At 36.8% G+C, this 20,093-nt stretch overlaps 1 protein-coding gene across 2 annotated transcripts in view; it reads right to left on the reverse strand.

Moving 5' to 3' along the window:
• The window catches only part of LOC149795521 (lipid droplet-regulating VLDL assembly factor AUP1-like), a 54,575-nt gene extending 37,106 nt beyond the window's left edge, over positions 1-17,469 (reverse strand). For both annotated transcript variants that reach the window (XM_089965321.1, XM_089965320.1), the window contains exons 1-6: positions 17,337-17,469; positions 16,047-16,181; positions 8,455-8,608; positions 6,511-6,622; positions 2,508-2,580; positions 230-266 (exon numbers count right to left, since the gene is read on the reverse strand). In XM_089965321.1, coding sequence (XP_089821447.1) covers positions 230-266; positions 2,508-2,580; positions 6,511-6,622; positions 8,455-8,608; positions 16,047-16,181; positions 17,337-17,371 — 546 coding nt within the window. In that variant the 5' untranslated portion in view covers positions 17,372-17,469. The remainder of the gene's footprint in view (positions 1-229; positions 267-2,507; positions 2,581-6,510; positions 6,623-8,454; positions 8,609-16,046; positions 16,182-17,336) is intronic.
• Positions 17,470-20,093: the final 2,624 nt, after the last annotated feature.

Here is a 20,093-nt window from a genome sequence, read left to right on the forward strand (position 1 = left end):
AGTAAAACAATATGCACTCCTTCTGATATCACAGTTGGTTTATAAATATAAATAAATATAATAGTACATCAATATTTAATATGATAATTCAACCTATAAAACCTTTGCAGCTGGACATTAATTTAAAGGTGGTTTTGGGAATACAGATTATCAGTGCTGAAAAAAAGACATCTTTTACAAAAGTGATATTTGAAAATATTTGACAGATTTGTATTAAGTTCAAACTTACTGGCTGTACTGGTATTTTCAGCTCAAATGGAAATGAACTGAAATTAGTAAAAAAAATAATAATAATGTTAATCTAAAATCAGACCCTATAATGTCATGTCATCGAATATAGCAACTCAAATGTGTAATGCTGATAAAACTTTTATTATTTAGTATATTAATGTTTTTTTCTTCTTCCAAGATGACATGAATAAAGCATCCAAGAAGTTCCCAAAGGTCCAAAGCGGATGTGTCCAAAACTCATATAATATGCTCAACTTTCTCACATGGTCTATCAAACAAAACATCATGGGATACTTAATACTGATTATTACACTTTTGTGCTTATTTCAAATAAAATTTTAATGACTGCATCATGGCTCACAATAAAGGAAAACAAAATTCCATTGAAGGGACTGACACTCTACTGGATAAAAAGAATTTTCAGGAATCCAACATAAAACCAAACACTTTTAGGCTATACAGGTTAGCCACTATCTTTAGTGGAGGAAGAACCCATTAAAACACTGGGAAGAATCACTAACCCATGGGAAGCTACTGGTAAACTTTCTCTCATACCCACATTGGCCGAGCCAAGGCTCAAACCCATGCAGACTGAGATGAGATGTCAGTGATTTGTAAAGGAACGTATATTGGACTGCTTGGCAACCCAAGACCCCTTTTATTTAGGCCCATGTAGCAATAACAAGATTTACAAGATGGCCTCCATACTGTATGTCAGATCAACACCAACTGTGTCTTCGGATGAAAACCCCATCTCAAACTGAAGAAAATAAAAAGACTTAACCCAAACTGAACACAACATAAAAGAACTTGACGTCTCAAGTGTTAAGGCACAACTGCTAGAAATCTTAGCATAACATCACCTATAAAACTAACTACAACACAAAAATATTCCTGGATAGGGGTAAAAAGTTCAACCTTCCAGAAGAGATGGAAGTTTGTTACGTGATAAATATCACGTCGACCAACTGTGACCTTGACTCAACTTAATGATTCTTACTCTGAGAAAGAATAAAATAAAAAATTAAAAAAACTTGTTTACCAAAACTGTCAATGATTGTGAAACACAGTCAGCAACTATATACAATGTTTAATTTATTAGTTGTTTACATCAAATATTAACAAAAAATTTAAAAAATCAGCCAGAACTGAACTCTATTCTGGACAATACCAAATCCAGTAAACAATGTTACGGTACAATAGCATGTACTGAAAAATACATTTAAAAAAAACTAACAGACCCAAAACTAAATTAATTATACATAACAAGTACCAACTATACATCATAAGCAGCCTTTTATTGAAAACCTCATGTGGATATGGCTATCTGTACAGTGGATAGTGGATATGACTATCTGTACAGAGGATATGACTATCTGTACAGAGGATATGACTATCTATACAGTGGATATGACTATCTGTACAGTGGATATGATTATCTGTACAGTGGATATGATTATCTGTACAGTAGATATGACTATACAGTGGATATGACTATCTGTACAGTGGATATGGCTATCTGTACAGTGGATATGACTATCTGTACTATCTGTACAGGAGTAGTGATAGCAAGATTTTCATGATCAGCTTTTCACCATAGATGCAGATGAATTAAGTGGATGAAATCTAAATCACAGGGTACATACATCTCCTTCAGCTACCTTTTTATATATAAATGTGCGTTAGCATGTATTATGCACGAGTTTAAATTTGATTTGTGAACAATGATAGTAATTTGATTTCTTAATGGGGATGCAAGTTACATGTTATTAGTCCTGATCTGTAATATTTATACACAAGGCTGTATGAATGTATGTGAGCATGTATGTGACATGGGTAGTGACTGACTGCACCCTGCATGTATCTGTACATATTTCTTAGACTCGTACTATCATGTAAATGAGTTACCTTCCTTAAATAAAGTCTTTATTATTATTATTATAATTATTATTATTATTATTATTATTATTATTAAGATGGCCACTGTAGCAACCATAGTGGAAGTCAAGGAGGTACCATTTCTTTTAGGAGTAACTAGACATTAGGATGAATGTATGTGAAGTTTCATGGCAATTCTACAAGTAGTTTAGGAGAAGTAAAGACAACAAACTAGTGCTAATGGATGGACTGGTGGCAGACTGCACACCATCCCATTAGCTCTTATGGATTAGGACCCTGAGCTTATTATGCCACCTCTCTGCATACATTTTAAATGAAGATGCTTCACCTATTTCTCTTATTTGTAGAGAATATCTATCAAAGAAAATTTAACACACCTGAACTTCAGCATTCCTGCTGCTCCATTGGTTGTTGTCTGCTCTGGATGAAATAAGACTGGTGTGCTAGAGTCTACAACAAACAAAAATAACCATGTAAAAAGGTCGAAAATTAAAAGCTCATGTATTTTCATTACATGCTAAAATACAACCTTTTACACTTCGCAGACCAAGCTACTTCTGAGCATTATAGAAATAGGAGTGAAAAAAATACACTTCTGACAAACAAAAAAAAGGTGTCAATAGCTGTGCGCAGATTTAATGACAAAGTCAAAGCAGCACTTGTTCAATAATAATTACTAATGAGTTCATATAATTTATTACATTATACTGAGTTTTTCAGTAAATTATTTATGGAGTTTAAAATTATGTGAATATTTTGTTTGGGTCAATAATATTCTTCATAAAATAGAAAATACATATAAATATATAAATAGAATATAAATACATCAAAGTCTTCTCTTGATCTTCAATTTTTATGACACCCAGGATTTTAAAAAAGGTAAGGTACTTCTTGCATGAAGAGATACACCATACACATAAACAAAAATAAAGTAAAGGTGAAAGCTTTAAAGCACTCAGCTACATGGGGATTTCTAGCTTCTTGAAGGTCGGTGGTTCTTTCCGGGGATTTCCCGGGTTCTTCCTCCACCATTAATACTGGCCACCATGTATAGCCTATCGTGTGCTGAAAAATGGCGCTAAACCCTACAACAACAACAACAACATGGGGATTTCAATATTTTTTGCAAGTTTCCTATCTTAGTAAGGTACTTTGACAGCACTAATTTAAACTATATAAGTTAGATCAAAGAAATTATATTTCCATATTTTTAGTCCATGAGATAAAGAAATACAATTTTTATTTTTGTTTCCGTCTCTTTTTTATTTACAGAAGAAAATTTACATCTATTTTCTATGAAAAAACTGAAAAATCTCAGACATTTTATCTGTGACTAGATCTGCCAATGAATAATGCACCGGCAGATCAGGGTCTGTACAGTTTGAAAGGAGTAATCTGTAGAGTGAACAATATAGACACTGATCTGCATGTACATTTGTTACAGCATATACGAACCTGTGTTGTTTGCAGTTTGACTTGACTTATAAGTGAGTATATATGGTAAATCCCAATATATTTCTTTGAGAAGTGGCAGCTTACCAAATTAAAACAAATAGATCAGTTATTCTTGGTTAGTTTGCTCATTATTTTGCCACTGGGCTAATTAAAACCACTGTTATGTGGTGTACTTGAAAAACCCATGCTATGCAGTTATGGATGACTTACTTTGTGAAATCACAGTGGGCTAATACATGTAGAGCAAATCATTTACTGATTCATGATTGGCAAAGTCTTCCAGTAACAAACAAAGTCTTAGATTAGCTGCATGTGGACTAATATGATCAGAGGAGAAATAATATTGATTATGTATAACTTCATTTTGTGGTGACAACTGTGAAATGACACCGACATGCAGCACACTGCATACAATGTATATGAACTGACTGAAAATGTATCAGGGTACAATGTTATCACAAGATGCAATTTTGTGCTAGCTATAACAATGGAAATTTAAAAATATCAAAGTGATCTTTTAGTGTTGATTGTAAAATTAATTATAATTCATTAACATTTTGACACATCTGCAGCTTTACTTGATACTGGTAAAATATTTACTGTTATAAACTACTGACCTATATTCTCAAACCAATAATGGTCGCTTCTTTAATGTAATCCTTGAATGTGTTTTATAAAGCAGTCAAGTGAACAGATTACAAATATTTCTGCATGTTTTCAAACAAACAGAGACAGAGAGAGAAAGAGAAAATGATGAAACATTGCGGTTTATTAAAGTATGTCCAACTTAAATGATCTCTTGACCTCTCTAACAAGAGTACAACGAATGGTGCACAACATATCCACCCAGGTTTAAAGAACTAGTGGGACAAGGCTGACTCTGGAATCTATTGCAAAAGGGTCTCAATGACATGTTACTTTGATCAAGGTGAGTAGTCTTGAATGAAAATTACTGGGCAGAAACTATTATTTTCTTATCAGACTTACCATGACTGACCTCAGATCTCTAGATACCAAAATAGGTTGCTTTATTACACTGAGTGCAGGCCATCCACAAAGTCTGGTCAAAGAACTTACTCTATAATGAAAGTGATTCTGCAAAACCCTTTTATCCTTCAGTCTTAATGATCCTGATGTTTGACCCCAAAATTAGTAGAGCTCTTACATACCTGAAGTACAAGCCTGCTACAAACTTTGATCTAGAACTAAAGTAAAGTCATTATGCAAAGCAAGCCATTTTTTTCTTCTTTCTGTCTCTAACACTGACCTTTAACCATTTGATCCCCAAATCAACAGACTTTGTGCTTTATTCCAAGTGCAACCAATTCATAAAAGTTTAGTCCATGTTTGTGATGTAACACTCAAGCTATTGCTCTGAAACCAATTTTCTTCTTCCAGTCAGTGACCTTGATCTTTAACCTGTGACCCCCAAATCAGTAGATCAAAAAATGTCTGATATACAACAATTAGAGAATGCTTTATCCACTAATTAGCATAATGAGGATCTAAGATCTGCAATTCACATACTGAAAACAAATGGTGATTGATAAAAACTTTTAATTAGGTGGAGAAAATGTCATATAAAATGTGGACCAGGAATGTTAGGAATGTTCTAGCGTAAGATACTTGGGACGAAGTGAAGGCACTTTCAGAGTGGAGTGGTCACCAAAGATTGCAAAATTTTCAAATGAACTCTGAATAGTCTGAGCATCCTGGAATATATATATATATATATATATATATATATATATATATATATATATATATATATATATATATATATATATATATTGCTTTTCCTATGTACTGTGTATGTTTAAATGGAACTGAAACTGGCCAACTGAAAATAAGCTATAAACTGATGCAGTATGTAATTTCTCCTTTGGCCAGTGAGAGGACAATATAACATTCAGCAAGTTGCACTTACATATTAAGCAGGCATGATCATGGCCATGTCTAGTGATAGTGTGGGGAAAATGGTCTGGTATTCCTTAAAGATGTGATAGTAAGCCAAACTTTCGATAGGCATACAAAGTCAAATGTCTGAGCTAAGCATAAGTACAAAATTTATTACGATACATGAAAGGTAGCTTGAAATGTCAGCACGGAATTTTAAAAATGTTGCACAAGAAGGGAGAGAAGTGTCTTCCATCATATTATTATAACTGATAGTTAAACTGTGAGCAATGATATGAACTTCTGTAACTAGAAGTTAAATGCCTTGAAGATGAGTTTCAGTGATAGCAGCAACCACATGGCAACGTTACTAAGAAATTTAAGAGTATCCATCAATGAATAGAGGGCTAGGGGGATCCAACCTGTAACAATGTATCTGCCCCAGCCCTCTATTCAATGGCAGATACTCTTTAATTTTCTTGCTAATGAGACCCTGTGGTGGCAACTGTTTTACACAGTCCAATATGATGGTTAAAGACTGGCATGGTAGCCTTGATTTCAAATGAACCAATCATATTTTAGAACTCTATATCATACATACATGCAATGTATTTACTCTCGGAATGGAACTGGATGCCCGTTCTAACCAGAAAATTGTGAAGAATAATTTTTGTATTTTAAAAAACGGATTATTAACAAGAAAAACGTACACCCATGTTCAGATCCAAAATATGGGACACTAGGCAGCTATGCCATAACCATGCGTTAAAATTAACCTAACCCAAAACTTAACAAACAGGTTTACCCCACCACTGTGTCCAAAATCTAACCTAAACATAACACTTAACCAACATGGATACCCCACCACCATGCCTGAAAATTAAAATAACACGGATACCCCACCATGGTACCTGAAAACTAGCCTAAACAAAAAACTTAATTATGGTATAGCAGACAGATGGACAAAGGTAGCAATTATATGGCCCATCACTGTTATGGTGGGGCATACAAAAAATTACACACATTTACCTTGAAGGTGCTTTTTAATGTTGCTTATGAACCCCTCTCTGCTCTCTTCACACCCAAAGTCTCTGTAGCCAAAGTTCATTCTTAGTACTGAATGCGTATCTGGATCACTAGGCTGAAAATATTAACAATATTATCCAAGTGGAATTTAAAATTTCTATCACGCAGCTAAGAAATGTTTGTGTACAAAGAATGTTTTGCGAACGACAAAAGTTACTGTTCTTATGAACAAGTTACCAATAGTCATCTTCCTTGACCCAATATTGATTCAATTTTAAGACATTTTCTGTATTCAGATAGCTATTAATGCAAATTGCCTTCTAAAATCAAAGCAAGAAATCCACTCAGTGAAAGAGAAAACTACTGCTATGGTTAGGATTTGCAAAGAGGAGGTAACTCCTCTAAAAAATTTCCACTCAGCTGATAATGGTCAGTGATTTCATATGTTTTGACAGTGAAGACCAACTGTATGTTTTATTTCACAATAACACTGATTATTTCTCTTATGGTTTAATAGATTACACTTACCATATTAACAGGAGGCCCAAATGAGCATGAATTTGTTGTTCACCAAATACTAGTCTTCAATACAAAAGTACCACCAACTGCCCAGGTAATTTTGGTTCAAAGGTTGTACTGCTATTGTGATTTGTGTGATTTAGATTTTTTAACATAATTTTATCTGTCATAACACTAACCTCTTAATGATGAGTGCCAAGCGAGGTAACTGTTAGTACCATTTTTACAAGTCTTTGGTATGACTCGGCGAAGGATCAAACCCAGGACCACCCGCATCTGAGATGGATGTTCTAACCACAAGGCCACCAGAGTGGTCAGTACTGCTATTGAAGTCAAATGCTTGCTATGGAGGCCTCTAAAAGCTCAAACTTGGTAGAATACAGGTAGAACATATCACAAAACATATTGCTACAACTATTTATTCACAATACTTTTATTTCTTCGAGATGCCAAAATTACATTTTCAAACAAACAACATTGAAAAAAGGCTGCTACTAAAAACTAGTCTGACAAACACTAAGATGTAATAGAAATGTGAAGAAACATACATTTTTCACCTGGCTGCTAATGTAATGTTGGCTTGTTTACTAATTAATAAATATTGTGCAACTTTTCTCTTTACATTTTAACTTTTAATCTTTTCAACTTTTTAAATTTTAACTTTTAATCAGCATTATGTACCTACCTACCCACCTTCCAGGCATAAAAGACAAAAGACAATAAAAGATAAATCTATGTGGTCATAAAAAAAATATACTTAACTCAAGTTAGTGAAGCATAAAATGACGGTCACAGCAACCATATTTGCTTGTAAAGTCATAGTATTAAGATATGCATCCTATTGTCAAGTTTTCTAATTGAAAAATAAACATCACCCAATAAATGAACTTAAAACTCAAACATTTAAACAAAGTTACTTAAAACGAAATATAGGTCACATTGACCTCTTTCTACAATAAGGATTTAGAACTTTCAATGATGAACCCACTTGCTAAGTTTCATGATTTTAGACTGGAAGGAATGCATATAACATGCCAAAAGCTCATGTTGCCACAAAGGTGGAATGTAAGTCACAGTTTCCTTTGGAGTAAGGGTTGTTAGTAACAGCGATGCACATCATCATCAATTTCATTAATCTAGCATGAACATTACACAAGAAATGAACACACAAAAGCAAAATTTAAACCAAGTCAATTAAGCATAACATATGGGCCATAATAACCTACTAATGAAATAAGGAAGTAGTGCTCACCAAGCTTCATGACTCATTGGAAGAAAGACTTTAAGATTAGTGAGGGTGTCCTTATATATATTCTTTATCTGTGTGGCCATATCGACTGTAGTACAAAAGCTTACCTCTACTTTCTAGATAAGCTAATACCGTAAATATCAATGACAATACATACAAATTTTCTATGCAAAACTTACTGTAAAATTGTTGGCGATGAGGTAAATCACAATTTGATCCAATTCAGACACATGGTTTGAAACAAGCAATTTTGATGACTGTCCTTTTTTTCTTTTGTCTTCTGTCACCATAACTTGGATACCAAGTACACCAACAAGTCCCCGCAAAACAAAACTGAAAATGAGATAAAACTGCCTTTTATGTTGGTAAGCATGTCATACTCTTTAAATTTAAATTCATCTACAGCACTTTCTACAACTATTTAAAAACTGGAAAATACAGCCAAATAACAGTTGTAAGTTGAACAAACATGAGATTGTAATTAGTCTATTGATCAAAACAATGATAAGGCACCAACAATCAATTAAAGGTGCCTTAATCTCCTTACCTAATCCAAACTCTGCCTGCCACTGCTGAGGCCATGAGGAAGCAGGCCTTGCAGGAAAAGGAGTGCCAGAGATGCCCTTAAAATTGGTTCAAAAATGTGTCAGCCAGGTTAACACACAAGATAGGTTCCACTATGGGTATAGGATTAACATTTGGGCCATGTATACAAAAAGTTGGTGAGCAGGTCAGATAAGTCTGATATCCTCTCTCCCATGATGATAAAATGTGTCAGAAGTCATGGAGCAGTAATCTTTGATCATACTTGATGCTAACTTTCACCTTTCAAAGACCCAGAGGAGGAAATCAGTGGTATAGGCAGGATTTACTCATTTGCTCACCAGGTGAAAATGTGCCATTTGCCTACATATGCTTTCAGAGTGAAGGGGCATCGCACCTGAGCAAATCTTTCCATGTCTGGTTGCAAGAATTGTTTATTTCTGAGGGCCTGTTTAATATAATTCAGATGTGCAGGTTCAGGAGCTCCAGACTGGGATGAAACAACTGTCATGGTGGTTGTTTGAGCAGATGAAGGAAAAGCCTATTTTTCCACAGGATTTCTGATGCAATACTGATGAGGTTATTGATCCACGACTTTTCCTATTGACATGGTGTGACAAGGATGACGAGACAGGCTAATTTCTTTGCTTTTGGTATCACCTTTGAAAGAAGAGGTGTGGGAGGGAAGGCATATATGTTCAGGCTGGTCCAATCCAATGTTAGGTAATCGAGTGCACAACCTTTGGGTCCAAGATGGGAGAGACAAAGGCTGGGAGTTTGGTTTTCCACCTTATCACAAACAGGTCCACCAATGGTCTGCCCCACTGGGTACAGATCTGAATGAAAACCAAGGGATGGAGAGACCATTCCTTTCATACTAGTTGATTGTTCTGTGACAAAGGGTCAGCCAGTACACTGAGGAGTCCCAGGATATGGCAAACATGTCGATTTGTTGATAATACCAATTCAGGAAAACCCCACACCATGACACAAAGGTCTGGAGACTTGAAAGAGACAGCATGCACCAATGGCTTCCCGAAAGGAAGGTAGTAGGTGGGCTCACCACCCTTCCATACTTGTATCTCTAGCAGCTGGACTTGTAGATGTATACCCACTGTGAGTCAAGTTAGGGTGCTCCCAATCCTGCAGATGGCACCTCAGTTGGGAGCAGATGGTGAAAGGATGGTGTGATGGGCAAACATCAGGACTCCATTTGTGAAGAGGAAACAGATGCAATGGGTGCATCCGAAGGTAACCTAGGACCATGAGGTCCACTGCCACATTGAGAAAGCCTAGCAGGCAAAAGAAATTCCTGTGCAGATAGAATTTCCTCAAAAGTAAGGTGCTACCATGGGTCGTATTTCAATGCCCAATCCTGAGGAAGATGAAATAGGTTGCCTGTGTATTGAACTTCATACCTAGGTGAACAAATTGTTGAGATGGTACTGGGTTGGACTTTTCCTTGTCCAGATTGGAAACAAGGATCAGTCATCATGTCTTGTGAGATCTAACTCACTGATGTTGCTGCAGGATGTCATCCAGGTAACTTGATGTTGCTGCCATGGAAATAGTTCCAACATGTGCCATTATTCAATTCATCATGCAAGTGAAGACCTATGGGCCACTGTTGAGCCCTAAAAGGAGTGCCCTGACATGGCATACAATGTAGTAGGCAAATCACAGGCCATGTGTTGGGAGCCTTGTGAATAGAGACAGGAAGGAATGCACAATCTAAGTCCACAATGATAGCAAAGTCTCCCTCATTGATGGCGTTCAATATGCGCTGTGGTGTTTCCAGTGGGAACCAAGGATAAATGGATTGAGGGCGCTTAGGCCAATGGAAAAATGTAGAGTGTCATTTGCCATTTGGACCAAGACAAGTGTGGAACAAACAATAGGACCATCTCAGTGCTATATCCACTTTGGTATGCAAAAATTGACTTTTGCTGGATGAATTATTGATAGGAAGACTTTCTGAGGTTTGTGTCCTATGAGTAGCTCTTTGGTCCTTTTGCTGATTTTCCGTATGATCCCTGTTTCAATTCTGTGGTTGTGGAAAGAGGGAGGGCCAAAGTGTGTTGAACAGCTCTGTTCAGTACTCTGGTCATTCTTGAGGACTCACGCATGCCCATGGGTAGTATGGAGAAGATAATCTATGTTCCATCTGCTGATAGATAGCCATAGAGACGAAAGTCCAAAAACAAAGTCACGGGAATGATAATGCTAACTAACTGCCAAGTGTCATTCAAAGGTCATCTGGTCCATACGTATGGAGTATGGCTGTGTCATCCCCAAAGCGGTGATATCACTGTCAACTGCTGGGGTTACTGTACGAAAGGCTGGTGGGGAAGGCAAAGGTTGAACTGCTAATGAACTGATGATGAAGGCAAATCAGAATATCTGCAACTCTCCAAACGTAATTTAAGTCAGACTCTTCCATTTCATCTCGAGATCAACTGATGCTGGAGCTCTGGTCTAGGTTGTTGATGTAGTGGGAGGAGGAGGAGGAGGACAAAACTCCAGGAGTGGAAACATCATCAGCAGAGACTCGGAAGGCTGAATCTTCCCATACCATCGGATAGTGTGGAAGAGGTGACAGAACTGTAGAACAAGCAATTTCATCTTGGATGTGTGAGGTGAGGCTTAAGTCCCCGGTAACGCTTGAGACTTAGCTGGCAAATAGTGAGGAGGTCTGTTGCTCACTTAACTCACAGAAGAACCTGAATTAGAAAACATGATTTCAAGACATTCGCGGAGTAAAGAGTCTCTTTTTGTGTCATAGTGTAGAGTAACTGCAAAGAGACATCTGTTGATGCACAAGGAACTATTTGTGGCATCGTGCTGAATGAATATCTCAACATGGCATGAGGGTTAGGCTGGTCCGTGTACATGTCTGCGAAAGTTGGGTTCGACGTACTGAAAGCCAGGCTGCTATTCATTGAGCCCATAATAATGTTTGACTCTTCATGATCCCTAGTATATGGCCTAGACCAGTTGCAACAGAAATAGGATATCCATGTGAGGAGAATATTGTCAGGATCTTCAGTTGGGATGGGTTATGGTATATTTGATCCATGTAACCTGTCTGTATGGTTGCTGAATGAAAGGGAACTTAGCTGTTTGTTAGCTCTGTCCCTTGCTGTTCAGCAAGATAAATAAAGTTGGACTCCATGGAGGCAAGGTAGAGGAAGTTCCAAAAATGCTGAGACCTGTGGTGGTGATGTGGGTGCTGAAGCTGTTTCAGATCATGTCGATGTCCGATGCTTCCTGGCTAAATAGAAAGTTTAATTATCTCCCTTGTCCACATAAAGTTTCACACAGAGGAAACGTTAGAATGCATACTGGTGACATCTTCATCCTGAGCTGTTTGTTGTTTTCACTTTGCCCATAGTTCTGATCTGTAAGACAAAACAGAGCAAAACATATAAACCTGTAGCTGTGCACCTGTCTTTAGAACATGATGTCCATGCAGAGCTAAATCATTAAAATAGTGACCCAGAAATTGATAACAGACAGTCTATTAAAGCAAGGATACATACAGGTAAAATATAATGACATTAACACCATTTATAAACCTGTGAGCCTGCACATGTGATGCTTGAATAAGTATAGAAACATGCATGCGTAGGAGGTGACTGAATAAACCATGTATAGAACAATTGACCTGTACCGTTTTTACCAGAGCAGAAGAAATACAGAAATGTACAAGAGTGTCTTCATTACACACAAAAAACCTTCACATAAAAGGGAACTTAGGCACCATTATAGTGGCATACACAGTAGGTGCGACAATATCCATTATGAGGCAACACTTGTAGGGAAAAGGCAGAGCCTGCCCCTACAAGTAAATACTTTAAAGTTGGTGCCTGGACGCTACAAACGCCTTGGATTAGAAACACCAATATAAACCTGTTGATAATTGAATTAGATATATAGGAGATTATTTTTAAGCACTAGAGACTTGCATGCATAAAATAATTATAGTCCAAACTTAAAGTGAAGTCCCTTAGGTTCCCATTGCAAGTACCTAACGACAAAGTGTAGCAACTGTAAAGGCAGAACTTTGTCAAAATAAAATGAGGAAAAGTTGGAAATATAGATTGGAGTATACTTTCTTTAGAAATGAAAAACTCCTCCAAATTGTAGTGGTGTATCTTCCACGCAGATTCTCACTTTTGCAAGGTCTCTCACGAGCGAGCTTCTTGTCAAGAGCAAAAATAGGAACTGATAGATTCTTAGACTTTGCCACCAAGCTTTATGCCTAAGGGGAAATCACTCTGCCTAACTGCCACATAGGTCAACAGACAACTTTTAGCTCTCTTTAGCTAAAAGTAGTATCTGGAAGGGCTGAATTTATGAAGCAGTTATAGTTCGACTACAGTATTATGACTAGGTAATGTATTTGAAGAAACTGGTTTGGTTTTGGTTTCATGCATTTGATGTAAGTTTTCAGCACATGATAGGCTATACAACGCAGCCAATACATTTGGAGGAGAAAGAAGCCAAGAAGATCCCCGGAAGCTACAACTAAGTTTTCTCACATACCCATGACGGCCAAATCGAGACTAAGACTCCAATGGATCAACATGAGACATGAGTGAACAGTAAAGATGAGTGCCTTAGACCACTTAACCTCCCATGGCCCTTTTAGAAAGAAAACTTATGTATTGAGGACTTGGCCGATCTGATTTTCATGCATACAAAATTTAAAATAAGAACATTTTTAAGACTTTATCCTCCCAGAGAACTCTCGTTACAATAAATAAAAAAACACCTACTAAATCTACAATTAACCAAGGTCACCAGTTTTGCCACATATGCATTGTTTATATTCAAGAATGTTTGCCGATTTTAGGACACCTTTTCCACGGTCTATTTGTTCTGTTCACTGTTTTGCATCAGAAACTTCTGCTGTATTGGAACATTATTACAACTATCCAACACAGCCAGATCAGCTCTTTCATAAATTACTGATGGTGTCTTACAGTATTGTATCAGTTAAGCTGAGTAATGCCAGTAGAGCTAAAATGACTAAAATGACCTTTGAAATCTGCCACCCAGTAAGGTAATGAAATACATATACAGTGAAGATTATTAAGTTCATGGATACAATAATTTATCTTAGAACATTCCAAGTTTAATTTTCCATGCAAATTTCTAATTACATGTAGTATGTATTCCAAAGGGGGCCCCGAGTGGCCGAGTGGTCTAAAGCGCTCTCCGTTACGGATCACTGTCATCTCACCTCTGTCTGCGTGGGTTCGAGTCTCGGATTCGGACAATGTAGATATGTGAGAAAGCTTGCCAGTAGCTTCTCGAGGGTCGGTGGTTCTTTCTGGGGATTTTCCAGTTTCTTCCTCCACCATTAATACTGGCCGCCATGTATAGCCTATCGCGTGCTGAAAAATGGCATTAAACCCTACAAAAACAACAACATATATTCCAAAGGCTTTGTTATAATGTCCCTTTGTTAAAAAAATTTCATTGGTTATAGCATTTGTCTGCCAATTAAAATTAGCTCAAGTGAAAAGTTTTTATCACCTGATACACTGAAGCCAAAAATGGCAGTCATTAAAATTACAAATCCATATATATCCATTTTGGCGTATTTCAATAAATTAAAACAGTACACAAGTAATCCAGCAACTGTTAGAAAATCAAAACTTAATTTACGAACTTTTTCAGTCAAAAAGAGATGTACAGTATTTACTACCACCCCTTTAGAAATTGCACTGCCCCTGAGGCATCTATTAGAATAACTACGGTATGTCTGATTTGTTTGAGTTGCCACTTTTAATGACTGAAACTCTTGTGTAATCATGAACAAATCATGTGTAACTGCTTCTGGAGAGATTGGTCTGGTAAGAAGGATGTTTATTTATTGGATTATGTTAATTCTGATATTGACAGTCACACATGATACCAATTTTTGTGGATATTACTTGTGAAATTAGTGAAACCAGGAAGCAACAGATGTTTCTGCTACTGGAAGTAACAAAGATGTTGATCATTCAGCCCAGCCATTGTACCTGGAGCCAGCAAGGTTCTAGTTAACATACCTGACATTAGATTGTACCTACCAGCTCAATGTGTCACACGATATTCTTTGTAAGCATGTCACTTAAAAATATATCAAGAACATATCTCAGATTAATTAAAAAAAATGAATGACTTAAGACAATTTCTTTCAGTCCAAATAAATAAGAGCTATTTTGATAGTATTTAAGTTGCTGAATAAAAACATTCTCACAAAAAAAGTAATTTTAATAATTTACTGGCTGATACATGTACATGCATGCTGAAACTTTCATCCAATGGTAAAACTTGCTTATTTTCACTCATGATAACATACATTTATACAACTGTATGTTGTTTGAAAACATATGAATTTTGACATTATTCTTACCAGTATAAATCATTTGCTACATGAACAACCAATGTCACTGTCATGGAAAAATAAATGATGAATTTGGATATAGCATATCTTGGTTATAATGTTCTAAATGGCTGTATCCACTGTGAAATGTTATAATATAAATGATCTTTACTTATTTAGTTGTCAGAACTTGTGGTCTGGACTCTGAGATTCCATAACCTTTTGCAGGTGCTGTCAAATGCCAATGGCAATAGATAGGTTGCAGACAGATTAACACCTTGGATGCAGTGATACCCATATATTTATGTCTACATGACGCTGATGTAGTAATAGTGACTAGGCAGTCAAAGACAGGTGAGCTGATGCTGTTAACCTTACTGAGCATTACAAATTCAATTAAATGGCATAACTGAACTGACCCTGTGTTAGAAAAAAGTTGAATTTCAGAATGTTTGCAGAGTTTTAAGTACAATAAAGGAAGACCCTTGCCTGTCCAGTAATGGAGTTCTGCACATCTTGAAGAAGTTTGGCATGTAATAATGACCAGATGATTGTTTATGGAATCTATGCACTGTTTACCTCTTGTTGTAGATGCCTGATGTTAGCACTAGTTCATATTACAAAATTATACACGATTCCAGAGCACTCTGATCTAGAAGTCTGAGATATGACAGAGTGATTAAATTAAAACTCACCACTGAAAAAAATCCACATGTATGTTTTCCAACTGAGACATATGGAATGCTGGCATACAGCAAAATTCAACAACAATAATTCTCACACAGCCACTGCTGCCATCAAAGTGGTATCTAAATCTCAATATTTGCCAGTACAGGCAAGAAAGAAACCTACCTTCGAAAACTGGACACAGGAAGTATACTAGCAACCAGTAGAGTGTGAAGTCCCATAAACATCCGTACAATTGCGAGGCATATTCCAAGAGGGAAGTAAAGTATAACAGAAATGATTCCAGACCCCTCAGGGAACCTGCAAATACAAATGACCAACTAAAATTAAAATCATGGTTTGATAAATACTGTGCCCTTAGCAAAATTCTCATATAATTATGCATATAATGCATGCCTCACATTCAAATAAGTACAAGCTGTATGCTTTCCATTTAAATAAGCATAAAGGTGTTTATGTGAGAAAGCTTGCCAGAAGCTTCTCGTGGGTCGGTGGTTCTTTCCAGGGTTTTCCTGGGTTCTTCCTCCACCATTAACTGATTTTGGAATTCCCGGCTTGCATCCCATTCCAGCCAATTGAAATGTAGGCCAGTGTAATTTGGAAACAAGTCTATTTGCTTGTGCAAGAATTTTAATTTATCAGAAAAAAGACAGAGTAAGTAAAGTCTAACTAAAGCAAATAGACTTTCATCTTTTGAAAAGCATCAACATGTACTGCCAAGTGTTCAAGATACTCATGAAAATTAGGCCTCTCATTCCCATCAGTCAGCTAGGGAACAAGCTACATAACAAGATGTCACACCCAAAAACATACATATATATGAGAAGAGATGTTTTGCACTGTTGGACTAGACAGTGGCTGGAGTTCTTGTGGAATGCCCCATCATAATGTATATAATTTTAAGCCTTTGTGCTTTTGGGTCCAAAATTTTAAAGTCTATTTAATGGATAATGTATTATTTATGTGCCTATAATACAATGTTTCATATGGATAACAAGATACCAATATTATACGACTGAATAACATTGCAATTTGTGCTGCATTTGTAATTGTTAAGCTTCCATACAATATAAGGATTAGCTGTGATAACTGATTTGGCAGACAATCAGTTTATGCATTTTTTTATTATTTTATTTATCCTATATAAATATTTTGTCATTCTTAAGTTACTTCCAAAAGCTGAAGAAAAACTGTAGAGCCAGTCCACCCTTCCAGGCAATATTCAGAATCTGGAGGAGCTTATGAACTGGTCTCTTGTTTTTCATAATGGCAAAACGTGCTTAGGATATGGACATCCTCCACACATACGCCGGTAACAGATTGGTTTTTTATTTGTTTTGGGTTGGGTTGGGGCTCTTTTTTTATATATAGACATTTGCACTCGTTATCTGCTTGGCGAGGAAGAGAAAAATGGTTTCCTGCAAACCGCTCGAAGATATCTTTTAATTTATATACCTTGATGATGAAAACAGACTTTTCAAAGAGACCATATTTTATACAGATTATATATCTCCTTGAAATAAATATGTTACACAAAACGTGAACGTAGGTGAACCGGAGTTCTTTAACAGGGTGCTGACATGTTTAACTTGCATTGTGGGATTAACATTAAATACCCTTTCCCGATTCGCCACCCGTTCCAATAAACAACCAACCTAAAAAAGAATCGACAAATTTCCGGAATACCAATAGAGGGGAGAGAGGAATAAATAAATAAATAAATAAATAAATAAATCAGACCTAAATGTAGTGTGTTTTTTCTAGGATACTTTGATGATGGAGATACACAATTCTTTTGCAAAGATTTATTTGAATTCAATTTCTCAGGTTCAATGTTTTTGATGGTTACATTGAAGACACCTAAGAAGAATCATCTATATTGACAAGCTTAACCGTTCTCAATGAGCCTTAACCAGTCATCTATATTGACAAGCTTAAGCGTTCTCAATGAGCCTTAACCAGTCATCTATATTGACAAGCTTAAGCGTTCTCAATGAGCCTTAACCAGTCATCTATATTGACAAGCTTAAGCGTTCTCAATGAGCCTTAACCAGTCATCTATATTGACAAGCTTACGCGTTCTCAATGAGCCTTAACCAGTCATCTATATTGACAAGCTTAAGCGTTCTCAATGAGCCTTAACCAGTCATCTATATTGACAAGCTTACGCGTTCTCAATGAGCCTTAACCAGTCAGTAATAAGTAGCATAACCTCCTTTCTGGTACTTAAATTAGTAGTGAAGGGGGACACTTTAGCCTCAATGGGAATTAGCATTAAAAACACCCTTGGGACACTTTAGCCTCAATGGAAATTTAACATGGAGAAAAATCGTGGGGCACTTTAGCCTCAATGGGAATTAGCATTAAAAACACCCTTGGGACACTTTAGCCTCAATGGAAATTTAACATGGGAATAGAGTTTGGGCTTGTTTAGGGACAAGGGGAATTGAATATGGGATTTTTTTTTTTTTTTTAAATTTTTTTTAAAAAAAAAATTTTTTTTAAAAAGGGGTAGGCAATTCAAAGACTATCTCTTTTCGAGAAATATGGGGCCCTGAAAAGGGCCTTTGGGTTTTTTCTTCTTCTTCTTTTAACTTCTTAACTTCTTCCACCATCCTCTTATTTTGTCCATCATTTCTTTCTTCTTTTTCTTTTCTGTTTCCGGCAACCAGTCCGGGTGGCCCATGGCCCGGAACTTCTCTTGGATTTTCATCCAGTTTGTGTTCAGTTTTTCGAATTCATCCCTTTTTTTTCTATTTTCTTCTTCTTTTCTTTCCTTTAACCACTTTTCTTTGATCTTCTTGACCTCTTCGGTCAGCACATTCCTCATTAGTTCTTCAGCTTTCTTAAGTTTTTCTAACCCCCACTTCGCGAAACACCAATCTGTCCATTCTACAATGTCTTCTAGAAAGCACCTTGCACTCGTCACATGATCTATCGCTTCTTTTAACTTACCCACTTTGACATACGGTGGGTTAATTAAACCTCTGATTCTCTTCTCCTCATCCTCTATCATTTCTTTTACAATATTTACGGATAAGTGGAGGCTGGTTACTTGTCTTGAGACGAAGTCTTTTGTCACTGCATACCTCCATTCCTGTTCAACCCTTTCTACTACACTCAATCCATCTACCATCCAATACCAACTTCCCATAAGATCGTTGTATAAAGCTGAAGCTGCTGGCATCTTCTTGTTTGCTTATTCCGTAGAATGGGTTCCAATGGCCAACACTGTTAGTTTTATACTCAAAGCGCGAACGTGAAGGAAAACATCCCCCTAAAACATAAAATGGATCTTACCTAGATGATGACCCAACAACGCGCGGACGTGAAGGAAAACATCCCCCTACTTTCTCATTTCATATAATAAAACCCTAACTATACTCTTCACATACGCTAAGAAACCCATAATCTACTATTCACACAAACATACCTGAGCTCTTACAAACACAAACACACAAACACACAAACGCATACCCTCACACTATCTTTAAAAAAAGAGTTAGTGTTTATATACACACTACTCTACCTACACACATTGGCAAATGGATCGTTATTTCTTTTCTAGAGTATTGGGTAGCCCTGAAAAGGGCTGTTTTTTGAACTCCTGATGCACCTATCTAATGGTTGCACCGTCCTGGCCTGGCGCCACACACGCATCTTCTTCCCCAGTCTTCCTTCACCTTTCTTCTGGGGAGCGCAGAGGGAGGATGATTCGCTTCAGCACCCCAATCCTCTGTTTCAGGAATATTAAACGACATCCTCTCTTCTCTTTTCTTTTCCTCCTCTTCCCTCTGTCTTCTCTCCTCTTCTTCCTTCTTTATTCTTGCTTCTTCTACTATAGCCTCCGCTGATAGTTCGTTTACTATCCGCCTGGCATATTCCAGGTGCATCTGGAGTTCTAACAGTTTCACTATTCTGCTATTCATTCTTGTGTTGATCAATCAACAAGGGTAGCTGGACTACCCAGCGAGTTTCAATTTATACTGAAAGCGCGGACGTGAAGGAAAACATCCCCTAAAAACATAAAATTCATCTTACCTAGATCATTAACCAGAACAACGCGCGGACCTAAAAGAAACACTCGCTCACTTTTTTATGCTACCCATCACTTCAATTGACTATCCTCATACGCAAAGCAATCCAATCTAACCCAAAATCTACACCTCAAGCAGCCCAAAAAAACAAACATCATTTTAATCTACTATCCAC

Source organism: Sinohyriopsis cumingii, chromosome 7, assembly GCF_028554795.1.
Source record: "Sinohyriopsis cumingii isolate HCF-2022 chromosome 7, ASM2855479v2, whole genome shotgun sequence".
Taxonomy (NCBI): Eukaryota; Metazoa; Mollusca; class Bivalvia; order Unionida; family Unionidae; genus Sinohyriopsis; species Sinohyriopsis cumingii.